General features: G+C 36.2%; 1 protein-coding gene across 1 annotated transcript in view; it reads right to left on the bottom strand.

Annotated features, from left to right (window-relative positions):
• Positions 1–24,763, bottom strand: part of Il1rapl2 (interleukin 1 receptor accessory protein like 2) — a 1,242,609-nt gene that overhangs the window by 59,766 nt on the left and 1,158,080 nt on the right. Inside the window, exon 7 of the mRNA XM_036175525.1 lies at positions 4,878–5,007. Within this exon, the coding sequence (XP_036031418.1) occupies positions 4,878–5,007 (130 nt within the window). The remainder of the gene's footprint in view (positions 1–4,877; positions 5,008–24,763) is intronic.

The raw sequence follows: 24,763 nt of genomic DNA, 5'->3' as shown, positions 1-24,763 counted from the left end.
CCAAGACTTCAGAGAAGCTCTATACTTTCCTATCACACAGAGACTAAACAAAATATAGTACAGCTAGCTCCCAGGGCTTGACCATTATTCTAATTTTCTCACCATCCCCTAAAGATGCTGTGCCCCCAGACAACAGGACACAATTTAGAGAACATGATGCCTACATTCCCAAGAGGTAGAGTGGGTGGGTTTTGGTCATTTGATGGATTATAGATATTTATCATCAGTTAGAGGGATTGGTTACAAGTTGTTAATGGTAAATTGTCACAAAAAAAGCTAAACAAATAAGATCAGATTCAGGGATCTCTTTCTGAAAGGAAAAAGGAGGGATAGCATATAGAAATGGTGGGATGAAAGGGTGGATTGTTTAATCTACTTTTAAACAATTACTAGTCTCAAATATTTTATAATGGTATGAATTTTTTATATTAATACAAATTCAAAGTTATTATTATTATTATTATTATTATTATATATGTTTTTGGAGACAGGGTTTCTCTGTGCAGTTATGATGCCTGTCCTGGATCTTGCTCTGTAGACCAGGCTGACCTCAAACTCACAGAGATCTACCTAGCTCTGCCTCCCAAGTGCTGGGATTAAAAGCATGCAAAACCGCCAGCAGGCCCAAAGTCAATTTTTATGCTATATATATGTTTCTACTCTTGTCTAAGGTATTACATTTATGCAGCTCATTTATAAACCCAATATAAATTTTCAGTCCTTGAAAGCTATTTAGGATAATAAAGAAAGAAAGTTTAGTAGTTAGTCATCTGTAATAATCAAACTTCTAGTCAAATTAGATATGTTTTCAAGGTAAAACAGAGATATATTTTCAGTAGATAGATGGTCTTCAAACATTTCAAAGAACTACAGAATATGACATTCAATATATTTTAATAACATAAGGCTTTTCATGACAGTGAGACACGTCTTCTCCTGATAGCACCAATTTACTTCAAAAGGGGATGATGGTCATAGAAGAACATCCATATGGAGATTGCTTTCAATGTGGCAAAGCTAGCCATTTGGGAAAGAAACTGTTCTTCCCTTGACTGTTGGTAGTATGCCGTCCAAACTGGAAAAGCCGGACACACAAAAAATGACTGCCAAACTTTTACAAAACAAGTTCTCCAAAAATCCTGCTTCACGGAAAAGTCTGTCAGATAGTCTAGGCCTGTAGGCTACAGATGGATGCCACAACATTGCAGAATTCAGAAAAGAAACTTATATAAGAGATGTAATATTCATAATGTTAAAAAAACATAAAAGCTGAGAGCCTACAGAATGGGAAAAGATCTTCACAAACCCCACATCTGACAGAGGGCTGATATCCAGAATATATTAAAAACTCAAGAAATTAGAAATCAAAATACCCAACAGTCCAATCAAAAAATGGGCTATAGAGCAAAACAGAGAATACTCAACAGAGGAAGCTCAAATGGCCGAAAGAAATTTAAGGAATTGCTCAACATCTTTAATCATCAGGGAAGTGAAAATCAAAATGACTATAAGATACCACCTTACACCCATCAGAATGGCAAAGATCAAAAACTCTGAAGACACTCTATGTTGGAGAGGATGTGGAGCAAGGGGAACACTTCTATACTGTTGGTGGGAATGCAAACTTGTACAGCCACTTTGGAACTCAATATGGCACTTTCATAGAAAATTGGGAATCAACTTCCCTCAAGAGGCAGCTATACCACTCTTGGGCATATACCCAAGGAATGCTTAATCATATCAAAAGGACACATGCTCAACTCTATTCATAGCAGCATTATTTATAATAGTCAGAACCTGGAAATAACCCAGATGCCCTTCAACTGAAGAATGTATAAATAAAACGTGGTGTATATTCACAATGGAGTACTAATCAGCAGAGAAAAACAATGACATCATGAGGTTTGCAGGCAAATGGATGGATCTAGAAAAAATCATCCTGCGTGAGGTAACCCAGACTCAGAAAGACAAACATGGTATATACTCACTCATAAGTGGATACTAGATGTAAAGCAAAGGATAACCAGACTGCAACTCACAACTCCAGGGAGGCTACTTAGTAAAGAGGACCCTAAGAAAGACATAGGGATATCCCAGTGACAGAGAAATGGATGAGATCTACATGAGCAAACTGGGGATGGGGGACTAATGGAGGGCAAGGGCCAGAGGGAAGCAAGCTTAGTGGAGTAGGAGATCCCAGCTGGATTTGGAACAGAGTGAGAGAAGAAGGAAAGAGACACCATGATAAATGAAGACCTCATGAGAATAGGAAGAAGCAGAGTGCTAGAGAGGTCCCCAGAAATTCACAAAGATACCTCCACTATAGACTACTTGGAATGGTTGAGAGAGTGCCTGAGTTGACCTACTCTGGTGATCAGATGGCTGAACACTCTACCTGTCATGATAGAACTCTTATCCAGTGACTGGTGGAAGCAGATGCAGAGATCCACGGCCAAACCCCAGGTGGAGCTCCAGGAGTCCAACCAACAAGAGAGAGGATTATATGAGCAAGAGATATCGAGACCATGATTGGAAAAAGCACAGGGACAAATAGCCAAACTAGCGGAAACACATGGACTGTGAGCCAATAGCTGAAGAGCCTCCATGGAACTGGACCAGGCCCTCTGGATAAGTGAGACAGTTGATGAGTTTGAACTGTTTAGGAGGCCCCCAGGCAGTGGGACTGGGACCTATCCTTGGTGCATGAGCTGGCTTTTTGGAACCTAGGGCCTATGCTGAGACACTTTGCTCAGCCTTGGTGCAGGGAGGAGGGGACTAGACCTGCCTCAACTGAATCTACCAGGCTGGGCTGAATCTCCAGGGGAGACCTTGCCTTGGAAGAGGTGGGAGTAAGAGGAAGGCTGGGGGGTGAGAGGAGGGAGAATGGAGGAATCTGTGACTGATATGTAAAATTAAATATTATAAAATAAAAATATTTATTAAAAAGAAAAACACAAAAGCTTATGTTGTTTATCTAAAAAGATGTTTTAAGGTCTAAAAAGATATTTTTTAAAGATGGTAATACAAGGTTTGATAGAAAGTGGTTTAGGTATAAAGCTTTGGACTCACTAAGATAGGATAGATAATACAGTACTTTTTCTGAATTTACCAAATAAAAATGGACTGGGTGTTGTGAATGTAATCTTTACCTAATAATTGTTCTTACTGTATATAGATTTACTATGTTAGAGTTAAAACCTTCCCTTTTTATTTAGACAAAAAGGGGGGATGTTGTAGGATATTTGTACACTGTGAAGATGTATTTGTTGTAGTTGGTATAATAAAAAAGCTGAATTCAAATAGCAAGACAAAAGGTATAGACTGGATTTTCAAGGAGACAAAGGGTGAAGAAGAGGAAACTAGGCATGCAGGAGATGCTAGGAGACATGAAGAGGAAACAGGACATATGATATGGAAGAGAGATAACACCCTGTGATAGAACAAAGATTGATGGAAGTGGGTTAATTTAAGTTATAAGATCTAGTTAGGAACAAGCCTAAGCTATAGGCTGAGCTTTCATAGTTAATAAGAAGTCTCCATGTCATTATTTGGGAGCTGGCTGTAAGGACAGAAAGGAATCAATACATAAATCCCTAAGTATAGTCTGAACATTTGTCTTTATACCCAAAGTTACTCCAGTCCTCACCCTGCATCAAAGAAAGTTCTCTTTGCAACAGACAAGTATCATTACAGAAAACCACAACCAATCACAATGCCAAGTAGCGGAGCCCAGTCCCAGCATATATCTACAAAACAACCCCCACAACTAAGGTTGAGGGAACACTCTAGAAGAGACAGAAAGATTTATAAGAGACAGAGGAACAGGTTGTTTGTTGTGTGAGATTATATTTCCCAGGGATGTCAGAAGCTACACATACCCATAAGTTTTACCATCATGACTGTGCAAACATAAGATGAACAAGGACAACAATAGATATGCTAAAGTGAATAGAGGAAAGCCCAAGAATGTCCAGCCCTACACAAAGAACTACAGGCAACTAAGGGATGCCAACAGTGGGAGAGATAGCCTTCCCCAAGGAAGAGCATACCAACTAGTTATCCAATACCAACTAGCCCTAAAAACATACAGTAAATAACATTACACAGATTGAGTAGGTTATATTATGTATTTAGGAATATATATCTATTTACATATGCATAGATGTATATAATAGCAATTATTGAAAAAGAGAGGCCATGAATTTGATAGCAAGGAGAGTTTTGAGGAAAGGGGAGGGGGAATTGTGTAATTATATTATAATCTCAAAAACTAAAAGAAGTAATTAGAATGAAAACACAAGGCCAAATAAGTTGAACTGACAGCTACACATGGTATAATAAGAGGACAGTGAAAAACATTGAAAGAGGTGCTAAACTGAAGGATCAGTCTGCTTCAGAAAAGCAGTGGATGCTGGGACAAATAAAGACTAACACAAATCAACAGTTATTTTGGCAAAGTATCAGATTGCTACAGCTTTACATTTATGACATATGAAGGTTGTTTGGTTCCCAAAGAGTGAATAGAGATTTGTCCCGCAAACTTAGATGTCACCTACAAAGTTTAAAGCCCTGCTCTTACCAATTTAGAAATAGTGGCCTAAGCTTTGGAAACATGATGGAATTTGCTTCAAAAACTTTGAGGGCAACATTGTATTTTGATGGCATCCTCCAAAAACCTCAGAAAAGAGTATTAGACACTTGAAAAGAAGCATTTTTTGCAAATGTACATTTTTTATGGAAGGTGTCACTATTGATCTCTCCAACATATCAGGTCTTAGAGAATAGAATGACTTGAAGTTGCAGTGAATCCCTCCTGGCATGATTTACTGATGAATTACAAAGACAGTAAAGAAAAATAAACAACTGGCCTCCTATACCTTATTTCACCTTCTCTAATGTGACCTGCCAGTTCTTCAATAAACTTCTCGCCTTTCATCCAATAGATCATTGGTCCAGATTCTCCACTGAATCCAAAGAATGCTTTGCAAGGGATGTTCAGAGGTTTACCTGAGAAAGAGAAAAAATAAATGAGCAAATCTCTTTCTGTTCTTATTGAGAGACAAGGATGGACAGTTAACATAAAAAGGAAAACTCAGAGGTGCCCTATTTTCCAACAATTCTTGTATGTAATTAAAAAAAGTTATTATGAGGGCTTTGGGGCAATTATCCAATTCAAGCTAATATAAAAATTGAAAAGTAAATGAATTATTACTTTATAGTATTGTAATTATACTGTACCTCTCCCAAGAATTGACATGAAAGAATCAAATGGAAATAATCCCTAATTATTTTTTCGTTTTTGAGAATGCTAAGTATTACTTACAAGGACTTGCCTTTAAAATTAAAATTATTTAAGAATATAAGATAATTCTTTATAAGTGAGAAGGCATATCAATAATAGAATATCCACTATTAAGACCATATAGACTTTAATTTGTTTCTTCCTATTATAATCTATTTTAGGGAAAATGACATAGAATGGTGATTAAATTTTGGTGTTGATGTGAAAGGATTAAGGGATACTTTGATAGCAGGTCATCATTATTTCTGGCCACATACATGAGACATTTTTAGATCTGATCTGGAAGATCAGAGAAGCAGAGCAAGTCAGCTACAAGTTCTTCTATGAAATCCTCAGTCTAAAGAGAGAGAGTTCCTGTTTCATTATGCCTTATATACCTCTCTGTGTCCTGCCACATTACTTCCTGGAATTAAAGGTGTATGTCACCACTGCCTGGTTCTGTTTCTCTCATGTAGCCCAGTGTTGCCTTGAAATCACAGAGATCCAGATGGATCTTTGCCTCCCAAATGATAGGATTAAAGATGTGTGCCACCACTGCCTGACCTCTAGGTCTAATTTAGTGGCTGGTTCTGTCCTCTGATCATTCAGCTTTCACCCCATTATCTGGCTCCAGATTTTCTATTAATAAGACCTTTTAAGAATTGTGTTCCATCTGGCAACCCAATGTTTGTTAAATAATTCTTTTTTTAATTTATTTATTGTTATTTTATGTGCGTTGGTGTTGTGCTTGCATGTATGTTTGTGTGAGAATGTCAGATCTTGGAGTTACAGACAGTTGTGAGCTGCCACGTGGGTGCTGGGAATTGAACCCGGGTCCTCTAGAAGAGCAGTCAATGCTCTTAACTGCTGAGCCATCTCTCCAGCCCTGTTAAATAATTCTTAAATAAGATTTTAGTACTCTGTTATGTATATTTTAATTATGAATTTCTCATCATATTAACAGGTATTTATAATTTTGCTAGAATTAATTGTATGCTTTTTTCTTGCACGAATTCATGAAAAAGCCACTTGCCTGGGGCCCAAGCCTGAGCTGCACACAGCCAGAGTCTCCACCCCTCGTGGGCTGGAGTCCCTAACCAGCTGGATCCAGATGGCTGGATCTTTCACTTCTTCTCTTCTGGTGGGTTGTGGGCTCTCCTTGGATCCCCATCTCAGACTGCTACCACACTAGGTAGCTGCCATGAAACCCAGTTGGGCTTCTACTATTCTATGCAGTTGGCAGAGTTGGTGAGTCAATTAAGATTTCTTAAAGGGGGAAATTAGTTAAAGAGAATTTTTTCCCACATTACAAAATGGGAAACATTTGTACAATGGTGGGTGTTTGGTCTCTGTTTGATAACACATAACAACTAAATGAGAGGATAATTAATGTTTATGGGGTAGATGTAATGCCAATTATGCATATTATTTGTTTGATCATTTTTGCTTTGTCATTTAAAAAGTTGGTGAATGTGAGTGCCAAGGTAAAATTTTTAGAAAAACTTGTTGAAACAGATCATAGAGATATTCAGACCCAGACAGAAGAATTTAAAGGTGAACCAATCTCAGCATTGCATTATAAAAGAAATAGCTTAAGGCCAAACAGCCAACTTTAATCTATCTGGTAACCTTACAGGAACTGCCAAATGCTTAACTCAAGGCTGTGTACAAGAGGATTGGATGCCTATGCAAATGTTAGATTTGAGGAGAGTCAGAGAAGCAATAGTCTCGTATGGCATCTACTCATCTTTCATGAAGCAGATGTTAAACTTGTGGTCAACTTGTAATAGAATTATCCCTCAAGAGTGGAAAGATTTGGTTACAGCCATCTTAGAGGCTTTTCCACAATTACAATGCAGGTAATCTAGTGGCAGCAGCAGTTCAAATGAGAAACTCTTGGGTGAGGACTCAGAGGCTTTCAGTCTGAAGATTCATGGACACAGGATTGGCTGAGGAGTTGACAATGTGGAGTTGGCTGTGACTTGTTCTGTTTCTCTGATCTTTCAGCTTTCACCCCAATATCCAGTACTGTTTTTTTTTTGATTAATAAGGCTGTTTAGCAATTTGTATTACACATCCCCTGCTATTTATTTCCTATATGTGGAGAAACAGAGAAGTACTTTTTTCACTGTAGCCCTCTGTCACTGTGATTTCTGCCCAAGTTTTGCAGGAGGCCAACCTACCAGGAACTGAACTTTATGAACACACAAGCCTAAAAGAAAATCCTTCTTCCTTAAAAGATATTTTGCCTATTACTTTGATCATGGTGATACAACAGTCACTAATGGAAAACAGTCACTACTAGAAATTCACCCTCTCTCTCCTAGACTCTAGACACTCTTCTTCCCCTGATTTTGGATATTAGTTCTCTTGTTCTTGGACTCAATCATAGCCACCAACAGACTCAAGACCTCTTGTGTCTTCAACCTCTCCCCTGAGAGGTATATCAGAAGCTTTCCTGGTTCTAAAATTTAAGACTTGATATTGTCTTGGTTGTTTAGCTTGCAAAAGCTTGCTGTGGTCTGTCTCAATTTCCATAATCACATGTATTAAACCTCTTAATAAATTACCTGCCATCACATTGATTCTGTCTCTCTGGAGGATCCTAACTTATAAACTAAAATTAAAATGTTGATTTACAAATATGTCTATAAAATATATTTACAGAAAAAACTAAGTCTTGCCATATATACTGTGTTCTTTAGATCACTTGTAGTGCTTAAATAATTCTAGATAAGATTTTAGTACTCTATTATGTATATTTTAATTATTAATTTCTCATATTTACAGGTATTCATAATTTTGCTAGAATTAATTGTATGCTTTTTTCTTGCTAAGTAAATAAGTATGTGAAGAAAGGTACAGAAAATACAATGCTGGCATTTGATACAAGAATTCCTCAACTCATAACTATATCATAGTGTCTTAGTTAGGGTTTTTATTGCTGCAATGAAACACCATGACCAAAAAGCAAGTTGAGAAGAAAAGGGTTTATTTGACTTACACTTCAACATTGCTGTTCTTTATTGAAGGAAGTCAGGACAGGGACCCAAACAGGGCAGGTGTTAATGTGGATGCCATGGATGGATGCTGCTTACTGGCCTATTGCTCATGGCTTGCTCAACCTGTCTTCTAATAGAATCCAGAACCACCAGCCCAGGGATGGCACCACCCACAATTCCATGAGCCTTGTCACATCAATCACTAATGATAAAATGCCTTACAGCTGGGTCTCATGGAGGCATTTCCTCCACTGACAAGTTGACACACAAAACTAGCCAGCACACATAGCATAAAGTTTTCTAGACACAACATATTTTCCCATTGTTTAGAACACTAGATAAAACCACTTAAAATATTTTCCTTGTGGAGCTTCCATATTCATGTTGTGCTATAGACAAAGTCCTCATTCTATATTAAATTTATCCTTAGCTTTCATGTTATCATAACTATTACTTTCTGAATCCAAATAACTTTTATCACCACAACTAGAAAATGACTTTCTTTGATGATTGTTTTCAGAAAGGAACAATTATATAGGAGTTAGAGTCTATGTGAAGACAAAGTGAAGTACAAGGAACCCATACACACACAGATATTAGGCAATAGGTTGGGCTTATCTGCATAAATACATATTGACAAGTATTTATTTATTGTAATATTAACATATCCCTTCTCAAATTTCAGGTCCCAGATCTTTGGATTCTTCTGTAGTTGTCAAATCTGTAAAGGTCAAGAATCAGGACAATATAATTGTCACAAATTAGAGACCATGTCTTTGAACACATACTTCATCTGAAGTTGGGTAAAAGTGAGACAGTTATGCATTATGGAAAGTACATTGAACTAAAATTCAAGAAATTTGGATCTTATATTTAGATCTATCATGACCATTGTCCCTGAGCTGATGCTCCTGACCTAACTTTATATTAAGTAATTTCTTATGTATGCAATGAGGTTGGAAGATGGTAATAATTTTGGATAGGTTAAAGGAGACAATGCATATGAAAGTGATTCATGAACTCAGAAACATCATCAGAATTTAGCTCAGTGTTTTTTTGCCTTCTGAGACTTGATTGTCCAAGGAGAAATTAAATTTGAGAAGAAATCTCATATGTTCTTGAGACAGACATATTTTTATTTTGACCATGTGAATCTTGCATTATTTTATTTATGAACATCCATGGGACAATTTATTTTCAACATTTTCTTGTAAAATTTTCTTGCATGTAGAATATGTATGATTCACCTGAAAAGACCCTGTTTTCTAAACCTGAACGTGTTTTTACCTATGCCTTTTGCCTTTTATTCTCATGACATTGAAGGTATTTAAGGAACAATAAACCAGATGACAGAAAAATCAATAGATTATGACAAACTTTATTATTGATGATTCTAATCACTAAAACTAACAGCATATATAATTAGAGTTATACATATTGGATAGTGTTCTTTTGGGCTATGTTAAAATATATATATTTAAGTGATTCTCAGTGTGTGGGTGCTCATGACTGTAAAAAAAGAGGGGCTTCTTGAGGTGGTGCATCAAAAATAACAGTGTCTGCCCTTTCTCTTGACACTGCACAGAAAGTACTGGCCATTGAAGCCCTTTGTCTTGTAAGTCATTTTTTTCTTCCCACCAGAAAGATCCTCATTAAATAAACAGAAGAGACAGATATTTCAGAAGTTTAGTTTATACAGTGCTGAGTAAATATTCTGAAGCTTTATGTTGATGGCCCCAAACAGTAAAACTGTTCAACCATCATCTGCCACATTGGAAGCAGAGTTCCCAAGGGATCTTTTATCAAAGAGTTATTTTCAGTATGTGCTAAAGAGTAGCGATCTCCTCTTCCAAGAGGCATGGAAGGATCTCTGTATTGACTGGGCAATTAATCTAAAGCAGAATCTCTCTAGGTATCTCTGATACCTGCCTGATGTGTCAAATTCTATCTAGAAGTGCCATCTGTTAGCTACTGTATTGTTTTGTTTCCAGACAGTTTGAAAGTCATTCTGTAACTGTGGATCTTATTAGTGGAGATAGACAATTCACATTTACATCTAAGCAGCTAGAAGTTTATAAAATAAAAAGAACTTTGTCATTCAGTACCTCAGTGCTAAGTATTAAGGTAGGTGAAGTTTTATTTTATTTTATTTTATTTTAAGCAAGTCTGGATCGGTTCTCCTTTGCCTTAGCATTACTTCAATTTTCTTTCTCAAAGAGCTCTCTGAGAATCAACACTTGGAATATTTCTCTGAGACCTTGCAAATGTAGCAATCACAACCAGCCTAATTATTTTGACAGTTATTACTTTACCGGATTTTGTCTTGAAACAGATGTACTCAAGATAATGATGGGCTCAGGAGGAATGTCTCTAAAGTGGTAGTACAAATATTTATATCCCATGAGAGCCTAAATCAAAGATTCCCTTCTCATCTCCTTTCCTTTCCTCTTCCCATCACCCATCTCCTCCTCTTCCCTCTCCCTCCCCTGCCTTCTCATGGCCCCTCTTCTGGAGACTGAACATGGCAATTGTTCTACTGTTCCTGAGCCCATGGAGCCTGGACTTTTTACAATGTGATTTTGATGTAAGAAAATTAAAATATAATGAAGTCTGTGATGACTGTAGTGGCAGTGGGGTTTGTATGGTTCTGTGTGCCTATGGGTCTCTGGGGTGAGTGGTTATTTGTAAGTAGGTGGGGAAAAAGAGTATAGCAGTTTTCCTGTGATGGAATCCACATCTTATTGTTACAAACTGTTCTGAATAAGAAATATATCTATCAGTAATTTACTGATAAATATTTAACAACTAGTGTCTTAGAAATAAGTATGCATGTATCACATAAATTTATTATACATTTTACTGATAATAAAAGATGAAAAATGCAATTTATACATAATGATAAGAATAAATGTAATGTTTTGTTGTGAGCATTGTGTACTCAATAGATTCTCACAGCACACTTTCATTTATTTGTAGAATTATTATTTATAAAATCTGTGCTTGAAATGAAAAATTAGTGAAGTTCAAATATGAGTATTGGTCCATATTTTCTTTGCCATTAATGAGAAATTTGGAAGCAAGACAATAAATGAATTTCAGAACTTCACATGTTTTTCAGTTGTGTGACTGACATGCTTCAATGACTTTGATAACAGATTCTATTTTGCATTTCAAATCCATATAATTACTCCTTGAAGAGCTTTAAGAGATCTCGAGATTGACTTAGCAGATAGGAGAGAACCACAAGCAAGGGTGAAAATCGAAAAGGCATTTCATTTTCCACACATCTTAATATCTTCCTCTACCAGGATTTCTAAGAAGGTCTCAAGGGCAACAACTTGCTATTAAATACAGCTGCCCCCATCTCTGAATTACAATTTTTATATAGACCCTAAGTAACCATCAGTGACTTTTTTTGGCCATAGGTTTTCTACATTCTTTGTTTTTTGTCTTAAAACACTGTTCAAACTATTTTAACTCCTTTCCAATTACTCCATTATCTCTACTTCATGGAATGGGTCTTTTTTTGTTTGTGTTACTGGAAGCACTCTCATGGTAGCTAACATTTTTGTAAAGTTTCTAATTTCACAACTGTGTACTCATCCATAGTTGGGATTATTTTAGTGAGTACATTGGGTGCTCAGAACTATAATGTAATCCCATTACAGCATTCCCAAGCTTGCCTCTTCCTGTATCAGTGGCTTGGAAAGAGGCTTTTCTGGCTTTCTTTGCTTTCAGTATTGTTCATGTATGTGATATATGAGTCTTAATTTCATACGTATGCTAACTGTAGGCTTTCCAGATCTAATCTAGCTTTAATGTATCTGTCAGTTTGTAGTTATGGCTCTAGACTGAGTGTGAGTTTCCTGAAACAATGAACGGACTTTTCTAGTATTGTATGTAGCTTATGGATTTTTAGGCATTCCAGGATATCTGAGCATCTAGATCCACACTTTTTCAGTATCATGTGCAGAACTCTGAGACTCCTCAGGCCCACATCTGGTTGTGAAGTCTGCTGGAGCTACTCCCTTTCTCTGGCTTTGAGTTAACTTTTCTTTCCCAAAACCTTATACTAGCCTTACTCGCTTTCAAAGTTGTTTTTTAAAATAGAACTTTTCAGTGGCTACAGGATGTTTGTCTTTAACATATCAATTAAGTCTGAGTTAAACTTAGTTGGTATCTGAATATCTACCATAGAAATCTGTAAATTGTGTAACATCAGCTAGAATGATGTTAATTGTATTTACTTCATTCTCAGGAAGTTGTTAAATGAAGTTTTCTTCATACTGCTACCATAAGCAGAGATCATCCTTTCTTCTCTGGAATCACACTTAGATTTGGCTTTTACGAGATAAGATGAAAAGGGGAGAAAGGTCAGTCATGATGTGAACATAAAAGCTATTCAATTTCCTGCTGTGCTTTATGTACTTAAGCTTGTCCATTTCAAGAGGTTTATTCATTTCCCAAGAAGGAAATCCGCTATTAGGGCACACATCTCTATGTGAATTGGTGAAAGTATCCTGAACTATACATTGTAGTCTGATCAGTTAATGGCAGGACACACAGAGCACAGAGGCAAACTACCTTTGGCTGTAAGATATATTTAAGAATTTTTTTTTTTTTTTACTAAAAATGTCACTTTCTATGCATAATTAAGTCTGTTTTTCTACAGGGAAGATTAAGGGTGGACTTATAATTTGTAAATGGGGAATGTCTCATGCAAAGTGTTTGATAGTTCATGGCATCTTTCTACTGTATCAAGAAGGCAATACTAGCTGTGGATCTAGCTAAGTTGCAGTCTAGCATGTGCAAGGACCTAGATTCTAGTCCCTGCACAGCCAAAAGTTAAAGAAATAATACATTAAAAGTTTAAGAAAAGAAAAAAAAAGATCCAAGGATGTTATAATGATCTGTGAGGTTTTCTTTGCTGAAATGGAGGGCAACACACTTTGTCTTATTTTGATAATAAAGTTGTTTTCTTTCCCCCTCCTCTGTCTGTGTATGTACATGTATATATACATGAGTATATACATGTATACACACAAATATGCACACATATAGATACCACTGTATCTTATTCCTTTCCTTCATTCTGACTTTTCATTCCTGATATTAGTCTTTCCTATCTGTCATCCAACAGGTTAAATACCTCCTTGGAACCATAAGCACACTGGGGAAAGCACTTGTGTCTTTGCTTATTCTGAGATTTCAGTCTCAAATCAACTGAATGGGTTATTAAGGTTTAGAAACAATGACAGAAAGAAATTCACTGACTTTACTGAGGTCAAAGTTTGAACCAGAAGAAAGAATCCACCATTTCTAATTCATTTATTATAATATATAGAACTGTTTAATGAACTAGATATAAAGTTGTTTTGCAGTTAGTATATGCATCTAGAAAATAAAGGAGCATCCACCTTCTACAGTGATCTTATATAGCCCTTTTCTAAACATTTTTCTTTCTCAAAGAGGGGCCCTTTACTCAAAATTCTCCAAATTTAAATTAGATGCTGATGTCACTAAGTGACAATTTGAATTATAGTTGATAGTCAGCATAAGTAAAGTAAAAAATAAATCATTTCTTCTACTAAAATTCAAAGTGAGATGAAAAGACAATGAAGCATATAAACCTGTTGTCCAAGATGGTGAAAATTCAGAGACATAGTGTCTGCTTCCTAGGAAACAGTAAGAATTTATGGTAAAGAAAAGTAAATACTAATATTGACCTGAGAATGAAGAAGCCTGGGGAAAATACATTGGTACCTTTGGACAAGAATAATTATTAATAAGAGAAGGAGAGGTGAAGAGAGAATGGGAGGTAGATAAAGATGAGAGAGGGGTTAGATATAAAGCACATGGTGAATGCTTTAAGTTCTCTCTCTCTCTCTCTCTCTCTCTCTCTCTCTCTCTCTCTGTGTGTGTGTGTGTGTGTGTGTGTGTGTGTGTGTGTGTGTGTATGTGTATGTTCAAGAAATCATCTATGAGGATGGCAAAGAATACCCTTGTTACTTGCCTATACTATAGGGAAGCACAGCACAGGCTTCAAAGTAAGATGAAAAAGAATAGTTTTCACAGTTACAAGTGATGGGTTGACTTTGATCCACAATTAGTTCAGTATGATATGTGGTGTTATGCCTAGTAGAGGATGAAGTGTTTACAGTTAACAGGAATTGTATTGATGAATTACCAAGTAGCCTCAATCTCAATAAAGTTTCTCTTACTATATTTGTTTTAGGGTGAATGACCAGAACCTCCATTTTAACTACTTACCACGCCCAGAACTTGGCTTAGATTTTTTTTTTTTGTTTCATCCCCCACAGGGTAAAGACCTGTGGGCTCAGTAAATATCCTAGTGATCTCAGTCATATCTGCCATCCAAAGCCTCTAGGCAGAGGCCAGGCAGATGCATATCATGGAATGGGCAGTGGTGTCAGAACACTGAATTCGTGGCTTCAGCCTTCCTACCATGTTGCTGGTTTTGTTTTTTTTTTTTTTTTTTTTTTTGGTAACTCTACTCTTGATGAGCTTCAATTGTTTTCTTCTAAAAACTGATAGGGTCAATTATGAAATTCGATGAGAGGTGAGGTGTGGGGGGAATGGGAGAAAGGATGGGAGGGGGAACTTTGGTTGGTATATAAAATGAAAAAAATTAAATAAATAAAGGAAAAGAGAAAAAAATGTAAATTAAATAATTTAAAAACTGAAACAAAAAAGAAATTTTCTAAATCTAACTTTATCAAATTGTAAGCAATTGTTCTAGAACAATATATTTTAGACTTTTATAGGTGGGATGAACTATTTTACTCCTATTTCCACACCTCTAGAAAAAGTACTTACTGACTAGTTGAACAGAATAGAGATGTAAGTTTCTACGCCTAGGGTAGGTCTTAGCTTTAGCTCTAAGATCCCATGACCATGATGTTTTGTTTTGCCTGCCTGCTGTTTCTGGACTCTCAGTTCCTCTCTATTCTCTAATCTCTAACTGTTTATTTCAGAGTGGACTTCCTGCCTATGAGCCCTACTTCGCCTTGAACCCTAATTCCTTTCTAGCCTCTGGCTCCTTGCTGCTTATATTGGCTCCAACGATCTTGGCTTATGGCCTGCTTTCCTTGACCCAGTGATCTCCATATCTCAGCTTGACAAAAGGATTTTGAAAAGCTCTCTAGGGGAAAAGACAAAGTCCTTGGATATTAACTTACTACGTCAGTAATTCCAACTCATTCACAGCAAAATGAGATGTCAGGAGAGTTGAATGAAGCAAATCTTGTGTGTGTGTGTGTGTGTGTGTGTGTGTGTGTGTGTGTGTGTGTGTGTGTATTTAAGAGGATGTATAGTTGCAAAATAATTCATTTGGACTGAATTAATAGTTCAAAATTAAATGCACATTATTTTCTATATAGTGATTAGTGGAGGGATAAAGCAGACCACATGGCTTACTTTGAGATAAAATGACTTAATGTCATTAAAATTTCTCATAATAACTTAGAAATCTAGGTTAGTAGCATAGTCAGGCTATATAGACTAGCAATAATCATAGAACACTGGGTACTGGGTAGCCATTACTTTTTTTGAAAGAGGTTACATTTGTCATTTGAAAACTCTTGACTGGAAACAGAAAAATTTTTTTCTGCTTACCCTCTGCATCATCAAAAGAAGTTTTGAATCTCTTACTGATAAGATCACAATTTCTGGTACTACAAACATCTTGCTAGTCAAATCCTGCTGTACAAGTTTGGGGAAGAAACGCATCAATATGACAGCATTTCTCACTGTGTATCTGAAGAAAGATTCAGGAATTAGATGGTGGCTGAAGAAAATATCAATGCTTTTTTTCTGGACATGATGGTGTGATCAAAACTGGGGCTATGGAAACCTTCAAAGAATCTTCAAAAATAAAAATAAAAATAAAATGTGTCAAGGTTTTAACATAGGTACCATTCCTTTGAAGAGTTTCACTTGCTATCTGCAGACTGTCTCTGAAAAAAGTAATGGTTAAAATAATCCCATACAGATCCTTTGATCCTTTAGAAAATGGAAATATCAAGTTTTAATGTCCAGTTGAGAAAATGAAATATAAAGCTATCCACAGATTACAGACAGATTTTGGTGACTTTATTGATTTTCTGAAGTTTTTCTTTTTCTTTTTTCTTTCTTTCTTTCTTCTTTTTTTTTTTTTTTGATTTTTTTGAGACAGGGTTTCTCTGTGTAGCTTTGGAGCCTGTCCTGGATCTTGCTCTGTAGACCAGGTTGGCCTCAAACTCACAGAGATCTGTCTGCTTCTGCCTCCTGAGTGTTGGGATTAAATGCCTGAACCACCACAACCTGGCAATTTTCTGAAGTTCTGTAATGGTATGTTTGGACTCTGAATTTCCTCTCACCACAAATACCTCTAGTCTCCCTATTCAGTACACTCTGATTATAGCCTCTTGATTGCCATCACTTCACCTTTTACCAATGCCAAATTAAATCCATAGACAGCAAGATCTAGCTCAAGTTTCATCCATAACATGAAATGAACTTCTATCACTCCTAGTGTATATGTACCTCTTTCCTCTACATAATTTTAATATGGCCACCAGGAGTTAAAAGTTGAGATGTGCTCTACCTCATAGGATTATTACAACAAGAATAAGCAAAAGTACTTAGTGTGTGCTGTACATTCATTTTAATTCTCACAGAAAACCAATATTAAGTCATTACTACTGTCAGTTCACAAATAAGCATACAGATATATAAAAAGTCTACAAAATATATTCAACATTATAAATATCATACATAGCTGATATTTAGAATCAGATAGATTGTAGAGCCAAAGATCCTAACCACTCTTCTCTGCTGCCTTTTACAATTATGTGTTTCCTCATCCCAAGTAAATATTATGCTCTTAAAGGTTGATCCATATCTTATATTTTACATGCATGCATTTCTTGTGTGTGTGTGTTGGTGTGTGTGTGTGTGTGTGTGTGTGTGTGTACATGTGCAATAGCACATGTGTGAAGTCAGAAGACAAGTTTCAGAAGCCAGTTTTCACATTTATTTCTTTACAGAGACTAGCAAGGTATAAGTAAATTTCAATAGTGCTTGCTTGAGTTTGAAAAGCATAGCTTAATTTGTTTAATTCTAATTCTATTTTAATTGATTTTATTTTATTGAATTAAATTTGTTTTGTAAGTTATAACAAATCCATTTTGGCATAAGGCAAGGTATGCATAGTAGTAATCCAGTGCCTTAGAGTTCATGATACTTCCTTCTTTCATTCATGCTTCTTTAAAAAGTATTTATCCAATCTTAAATATTAAGCTTATTCTTTGACAATTTCACAAATGAATAAAATATACTTTGATCACACTTAGCCTCTACCCTCTTTTATTCTCAATCCACTTCTGCTCACTCCTCCTTCTCACAAATCTTCCTCCAACTTCCATGTTTTGTTTTCATTTTATGACCTACTCAGTTTAATCAAGATTGTCCCCTTGAACCTGGGATTGGAGCTATCCACTGTAGCGTGGGGGGCACCAGTGGTGATACTACTGAAGACAATAATCCCCTTCCCCCAGAATCCATCAGCAGTCAATAGTTCTCCAGGGAAGAGCATGGCCCCATGGAACTTTTCTCCACCCATGCCTGAATGTTCAGTGGCCCAGTCTCAAGCAGGCTCTGTAGAGACTATTGCAGCAGCAGTAAGTTCATAATTTAAAGGGCTATCATGTCTAGATGGGAGCATTTCATGATTCTCTTTCCCAGCTCACCATTTTGATGAAGAAGGAAGTTGAAAGAAAAGGGAAGCTGGGCAGTGGTGGCGCATCATGCCTTTAATCCCAGCACGTGGTGGATCTCTGTGATTTTTTGGCCACCCTGGTCTATACAGTGAGATCCAGGAAAGGCAAAAAGCTACACAAAGAAATCCTGTCTTAAAAAACCAAAAAAAGAAAAAAGAAAAAAGAAAGAAAGAAAGAAAGAAAGAAAAGAAAGAAAGAAAAGAAAGAAAGAAAGAAAGAAAGAAAGAAAGAAAGAATTAAAGAAAGAAAGAAAGAAAAGGGAAGAGAAGAAAAATAGACATTATCTGGGTTGTGTTTAAAAAGTTCCCTCATAGCAGGGTCAGAAATGGAGTAGGTGTCAGGAGAAGAACGTCACTGTTTATATGCCTGTGCAAATCAGCCATACTACTGTGTTTAGGCAATTCCAACTGGGGAGTGGCCTCTATGTCTTTTTTGCTTTCATTTTAGAGTCTGCCTTGAAATTTTCCATGGGTATGGAATCTTTCCTTCCCTGTGGCCAAAAATTCTAGAAGACAGAAAATAGTCCAGTGGATTCAGAAATGGAGATTGAAAAAGATACACTCTACTCATGTAATAAGTTCAACTGATGAATTCTGTTCTTTGGCAACATAAGGTTGTATAAACTACAGGAAATGGGGTTTTAAAGTTAGTTTTTAGTTATATCACCATATACAAGAAACTATGCTCTCTTTATCCCTCTGCTCCAGAGTATCATGATGGAAATAAACAAAGACTCCACATTCTATTTTTTAATTTTTATTTTATGGGCATTGTTGTTTTGCCTACATGTACATCTGTGTGAGAGTGTAAAGTTACAGTTGTGAGCCACCATGTGGGTGCTGGGAATTGAACCCACATCCTTTGGAAGAGCAGTCAATGCTCTTAACCACTGATCCATCTCTCCAGTCCAACTCCTCATTCTTTACAAGACAATCAGCAGTGTTTTCTTGACTAATTCTTTGTACTTTCTATGATGTAAACCGTTGTCTAATTTCATAAACTAGTGCCCAGTTGTTTGAAAACATGAGATGATGTTTCGAAGGTGTAATTTCATACCCTTCCATGAAAATAGATATTTTTTCCTTGAAAATTAATGCACATTTTAAGCAAAGTATCTCAAGGAATAGCACAACTGTTAAGCAATAAGGATTATTTAACACAGCAGAACTTCCTAAAAGTCTTCTTATGAATCTGTCCACTCAGTCTCCAAGATTCAATAATCTTGCTCTTCTTCCATCCAAAGTTCTTCCAAATCCACAGGGAGCATGTCTTGTCCTGTCTTATGGATCTAGTCCTATATTCTCTGTATTTTTTCTCTGTTTCTCTTTTTCAGTGTCCCTATAAACTATGAAGTTTTACTATAAAGTAATGCTTGTAATTTTTTTCTATATGGTAACTTACTAAGTATAGAATTACTTACTTTATAAGCACTTTGTGAGAAGGTTTGTAGTTTGAATTTTTTTAAGCTTTGTTCCATAAACATGCCACTTTATTTGAATAAATAAATAGCGAGTATTCACTGTGTGCAAAGCCTTTTCCTAGTTGTTCATCAGCTATAATTAAAACAATCACAGTCATCGAGGCCTCCAAGAATTTTGGTGTCACCAGGAACTCTTTATCAAGACAGTTTTATGGTATTGGGGGAGTACAGGTTTTATTTTATTTTATTTAGAACTTTTCACAAATATCTAGGGATGGGACCATTCCTTGTACTGCTCCCTGTGTCCCACAGTGAGAATGTTGTAGAAGGAGAATATCAGGGGTGACCTAGTTTGGGGAAAAAAAACCCCTTAGAGCTGATTGTTTCTGTCACACCCTCCTCTCCATCTGACAGGAGCCAAAGGCGACCTCAACATTCTTTCACTCTGGCCCATTCTCCTCACAGTCTTTCATTAACTGTCAGCTGTCAAAAGCCTGATTAAAAGCAAGTTTTCCCCAAACATTTCTCAAGTTAAACAGACACTCAAAAATGAGTTTCCTTAAATACTCTGCTCAGAAAATGAAGTCTTTTTTCCTCATGCATTTGGGCTGGAACTTGGTCAAGGTGTGCATGGATTGGCTCTCTGCCTTATGTTTGTGGCTACCTAATAGAAAGGTATTCCAAATGCCATTACAAAGTGGGCTAAGAAAGCAGCTGTACATGAAGAAGCAGAAAATCTTTTGGAAGAAATATTTCACTTAAAAATGCCAAATAACCTCTGTAATTAGGAGTCCAGATAATGACGCAGAAGTCCCAGTGTGACCGTGATGATGAGAGAGGAGATATTCTGAAGACATTTGTGTTCCTCCTTTTGGCTATAACAGTGTTGATAAAAACAGACCCCAAAGCATTAATATTTTCTAAAGGAATCTCATTGTGAAAGAAGGGAAAAGCTGAAGCCTTGTTTTCAGAGAGAGGAAAAACTTGCCTCTTAAGAAGAGGTTTCACAGAGTTCTGATAACATGTGTATTTCTAGACTTTAAATTGTAACACTGATCCAGGAAAGGCAGAGACAAACAAAACAAAACAAAACAACAATAGCAAAAACTGGGAGTCTTTTTCTATATAGTTGCAAATTAATTCTCCTTCAGCAATATACTTAATAGTTCTGTTAAAATGCAGCAGATTTATAAATTTGAGTGCCCCGATAACGCCATTTTTTTTTAAAAATTGCATTGAATGTCAGACATACACAACCATGACCTGCATTTCATTTTCAAGAAGATCAGACATGGAACTCTCTGAGGCTAAAGAGCAAGGTTTTCTCTGAAATCTTCTGGAGTAGCTAGGTACATGTGAGGCTTCATTAGCTAACTAGAACACTTCTAGTTCTAAAACATATGGTTGTTTTAATTAAATCTTATTTATTTCGATCTTTTTTGGCTTACTTACAAAATAATGGGTTTTATAATGATACTTGCATGTGTATTTCCATATTTATTTATTTGTTTGTTTATTCATTTGTTCATTTATCTATCTATCTATCTATCTATCTATCTATCTATCTATCTATCTATCTATCATCTATTTATTATAGACAGGGTCTTACTATGTAGCCATTTCTGTTCTGGAACACACTCTGTAGAGTAAGCTGGCCTCCAACTCAACAGAGATCTGCTTGCCTCGCCTCTGCGTTGGAGTGCTGGGATTAAAGGCGTGTGCCACCACACCCCAGTGAGCCACCACACCTAGTCTCATATTTATGCTTTTAATGCAGATGGTTCTCAAGGATCTAGGTTCATTTTTTTTCAATTATCACTTTCTTAGAATTTGAAGAAAAATAGTACTAGTCATCTATTCTCTACTGGGGTTCACTCTTCTTATCTCCTTGTCCCTAATAATTACACAAGCATTTTCCTTTCATACCTACCGAGGACTAGTCTTAGACTGCCCTAACTGTGAAGGATTTCCTTCCTGTATTTCTATAAAGACAGGAGTTAAGTTCCAAGTAAAATAGTCTATTGTACTTAGCAGCTTCTTGGTCTCAACAACTATTTCTTAGAACATCTTGCTTCTACTTTCTGTAGTTTGTATTTCACATTTCTTCCTTCTACCCACATTATTTCTCTATACAAGAGTGCATGTGTGGTGATATATTGTGTCCCCCAATATATTGTGCACCCTAATAAAGCTTATCTGAGGATTAGAGGAAAAAGCCAGCCACTATATTAAACATAGAAGTCAGGCAATGGTAACACACATCTTCAATCCTAGCATTCTGATCTCTGTGAATTCAAGGCCACACTGGGGAAGAGAGCCAGGCATGGTGACACATGCCTTTAATCACAGCACTGACCATAGAAGTCTGGATGACTGCACAGACAGACAGGAAGTAATGTATCTGGGTGGAGAGAGGAAGTGAGATGCAGAACAGAAAGGCATGTAGGTGTGGGTATACAGGAAGTAGGTCTCTTTGGCTGAGGATTTCCAAGTGGTAAGAGCATGGCTGGCTTCTTTCTGCTTTGCTGATCTCTCAGATTTATCCCCAATATCTATCTCTGGGTTTTTTATTAATAAGACCATTTAGCAATTTGTGTTACATGCTTGCATTATTTCATATGTTGTCTTTTACATTTCAAAACTATCTGATAAAGTTACGCATAGGACTCTATACTAGAAGGAAAATTGTTCATTTTTTAAAGCCATGAATTATACATTTGGGGTATGATTGGACCTTGTGTTTATAGCTGTTCTTTTTGTCCTCAAATATTTTTAAACAAGCCAAACAGATGAGGCCATTAATTCCATTTTTTTAAAATCTGTTCACTTAATAGGGAAAGAAAAATAGTCTAGTCACTTAGCTGAGACAAGAAAGTAAATTACAGCTAATTCCTAAATAATTGCCAATTTTGTTGATTTCCTCTGGCTTATATGTACCCATAGACACATATTTACACAACTTTCACATGTATGCCCATTGTTTATGTATTTTTAATTTTTATTGTTTGAGAATTTCACACATGTGTATAATGGGTTTGTATCAAATCTACTCCTCATTCCTTCCCCTGTAATTCATCCCCTATCCCTTACTACTTTTCCCTCCTGACTTCATGTGCTTATTTACATATTTTTACTTTCTCTGTATATTTATTTATCTTCTGCCTTTCATAGTAGCTCCACAGCTACCTATCTACCTAATTTCATTTTTATCATTTATCTGTTTATTTCACTTTTTGGGTGGCATGATGCTTTATCCCTCAATTAATATTAATTATTAATATTCATTATTAATGGTATATAATTAAATATATTAACATTAATTATAGCTGTCTCTAGCCTATTCTCCATACAATGTGTACATGTGCAATGGACTGTTTATGTACTTCAGTAGTTGCCTCAAGTATGACATATTGATCAAAGTGATATATCTGCTATGTACATACCTCTGCCGATGATCTGAAGACAGTGTAATAGAGAACTTTACAAGAAACAGACCAGGAAAAAATTCTCACAGACCTTGAATTTCTTTGTATGGCATACAATAAAACTCTAATATCAAAAATTAGTACAAAAAATTACTAAGGTTAAAAAAGTAATGTAGGTATAATTTTAAGGTGGATTTTTAATAAATAAACAATCTAAAACATTGATTTTAAGTTCTTTAGTACAAAAATTTGCATATAAGCATCTCAGTAATTGCCAAAGCAAAGTCGATTTGTTAAGGATATACTGGGAAAACAAGTCATCCTATGGGTAGAGCAGTTGCATGTGGCGATATATTGTGTACTCTAACAAAATTTGTCTGCAGATCAGAGTACAGAAAAAGCCACTAGATTAAACATAAAGGTCAGGCAGTGGTGGCCCATACTTTTAATCCTAGCACTCGGGAGGCAGAGCTCCATCTGGATCTTTGTGAGTTCAAAGCCACCCTTGACTACATGAAATTGACTCAGTCTAGGAGAGAAAAAGAGCCAGGCAGTGGTGGCACACACCTTTAATCCCAATACTTGGGAGTCACACACCTTTAATCCAAGCACTTGAGATCTCACACCTTTAATTCCAGTATTTGGGAAGCACACATGCCATTAATCCCAGCACTAGGAAGAAAGTGATGGCTGGGCAGAGAAACGTATAAGAGCCATGAGGAGACAGGAACTTTGGCTAGGTTTCTCAGGGTGAGGAGTCCTAGAGGTAAGATGTGGCAATGGCTTGTTCCTTTGTGTCTCTCATCTTTCAACATTTACCATAATATATGGCTTCTGGGTTTTTGTTATTAAAAGTCCTATTAGATTTCAAGCTATAATTACAAATACTAAAAATTGAAAATTTCATTGGGTATATTTATTGTGCATAGTGATAAGTTTCATAAAGACATTTTCACTCAAGAATATAGAGTAGTTTTACTACTTTTACCCCCTATACTTCCATCTCATCCCTATTCATCTGACGAATCCTCTTTGTTCCCTCAAACAGGTTCTCTTCTGTATTTATGTTGTATGTGGATGTGTAAATGCTCCTATGTATTAACAGAAAATATATGATCCACAAATGAAAGTAACCACATGATATTCATTTTGTCTGAGTCTGGCATATTTCACTTAACATGATATCCATTTACATCCATATCCCTGCAATAACATGATTGCATTCTTTTTCATGGCTGAATAAAATTCCATTGTCTATATATGTGTATATATGCCACATGTTCTTTATAATTTCCCTTTGTGATGGATGCCTAGGCTGATTTTATAATTTGCTACTGTGAACAGTGTAGTGATGCACATAGGTATGGACTTACTTCTGTAATATACTGACCAAGAGTCCTTTGAGTCTATATAGACTCCAGAGTAGTATGATATGTTCATACAGTGGTTCTGTTTTTAGTCTTTTGAGGAAATGTCATACTAATGTCCATAGTGGAAAAACTAATTATATTCCTATGAGCATTTGGAAAATTGTTTGATTATAAATTTTCTCAAATATTTGGAAAAACTAGCAAAATGTTTTGTTTAGTTTTTAAGAATGGCAAAAATAAACTCCATGGTAGATTTCACAATTAATACTATAGTTAATGTATGTTATCAGCCTTTGCAAAGCCTAATGGTATCTTTTGCTGAAGTATGCTTTCAGTACCTCTCCTATGTAACATTTCATCTATTACATATATTTGAAAGCGATATAGTCACATGCCTTTCAAGCTCTTTACATGAGGCTGGCTAGATGACTCAGTGAATAAAAGTCACGAGAGTCCACACAGTGGAAAGAGAGAAGTGGCTCCTCC

The sequence above is a fragment of the Onychomys torridus genome, chromosome X, assembly GCF_903995425.1.
Source record: "Onychomys torridus chromosome X, mOncTor1.1, whole genome shotgun sequence".
In the NCBI taxonomy this organism is placed as follows: Eukaryota; Metazoa; Chordata; class Mammalia; order Rodentia; family Cricetidae; genus Onychomys; species Onychomys torridus.
This window is presented reverse-complemented; position numbering and strand designations above follow the sequence as displayed.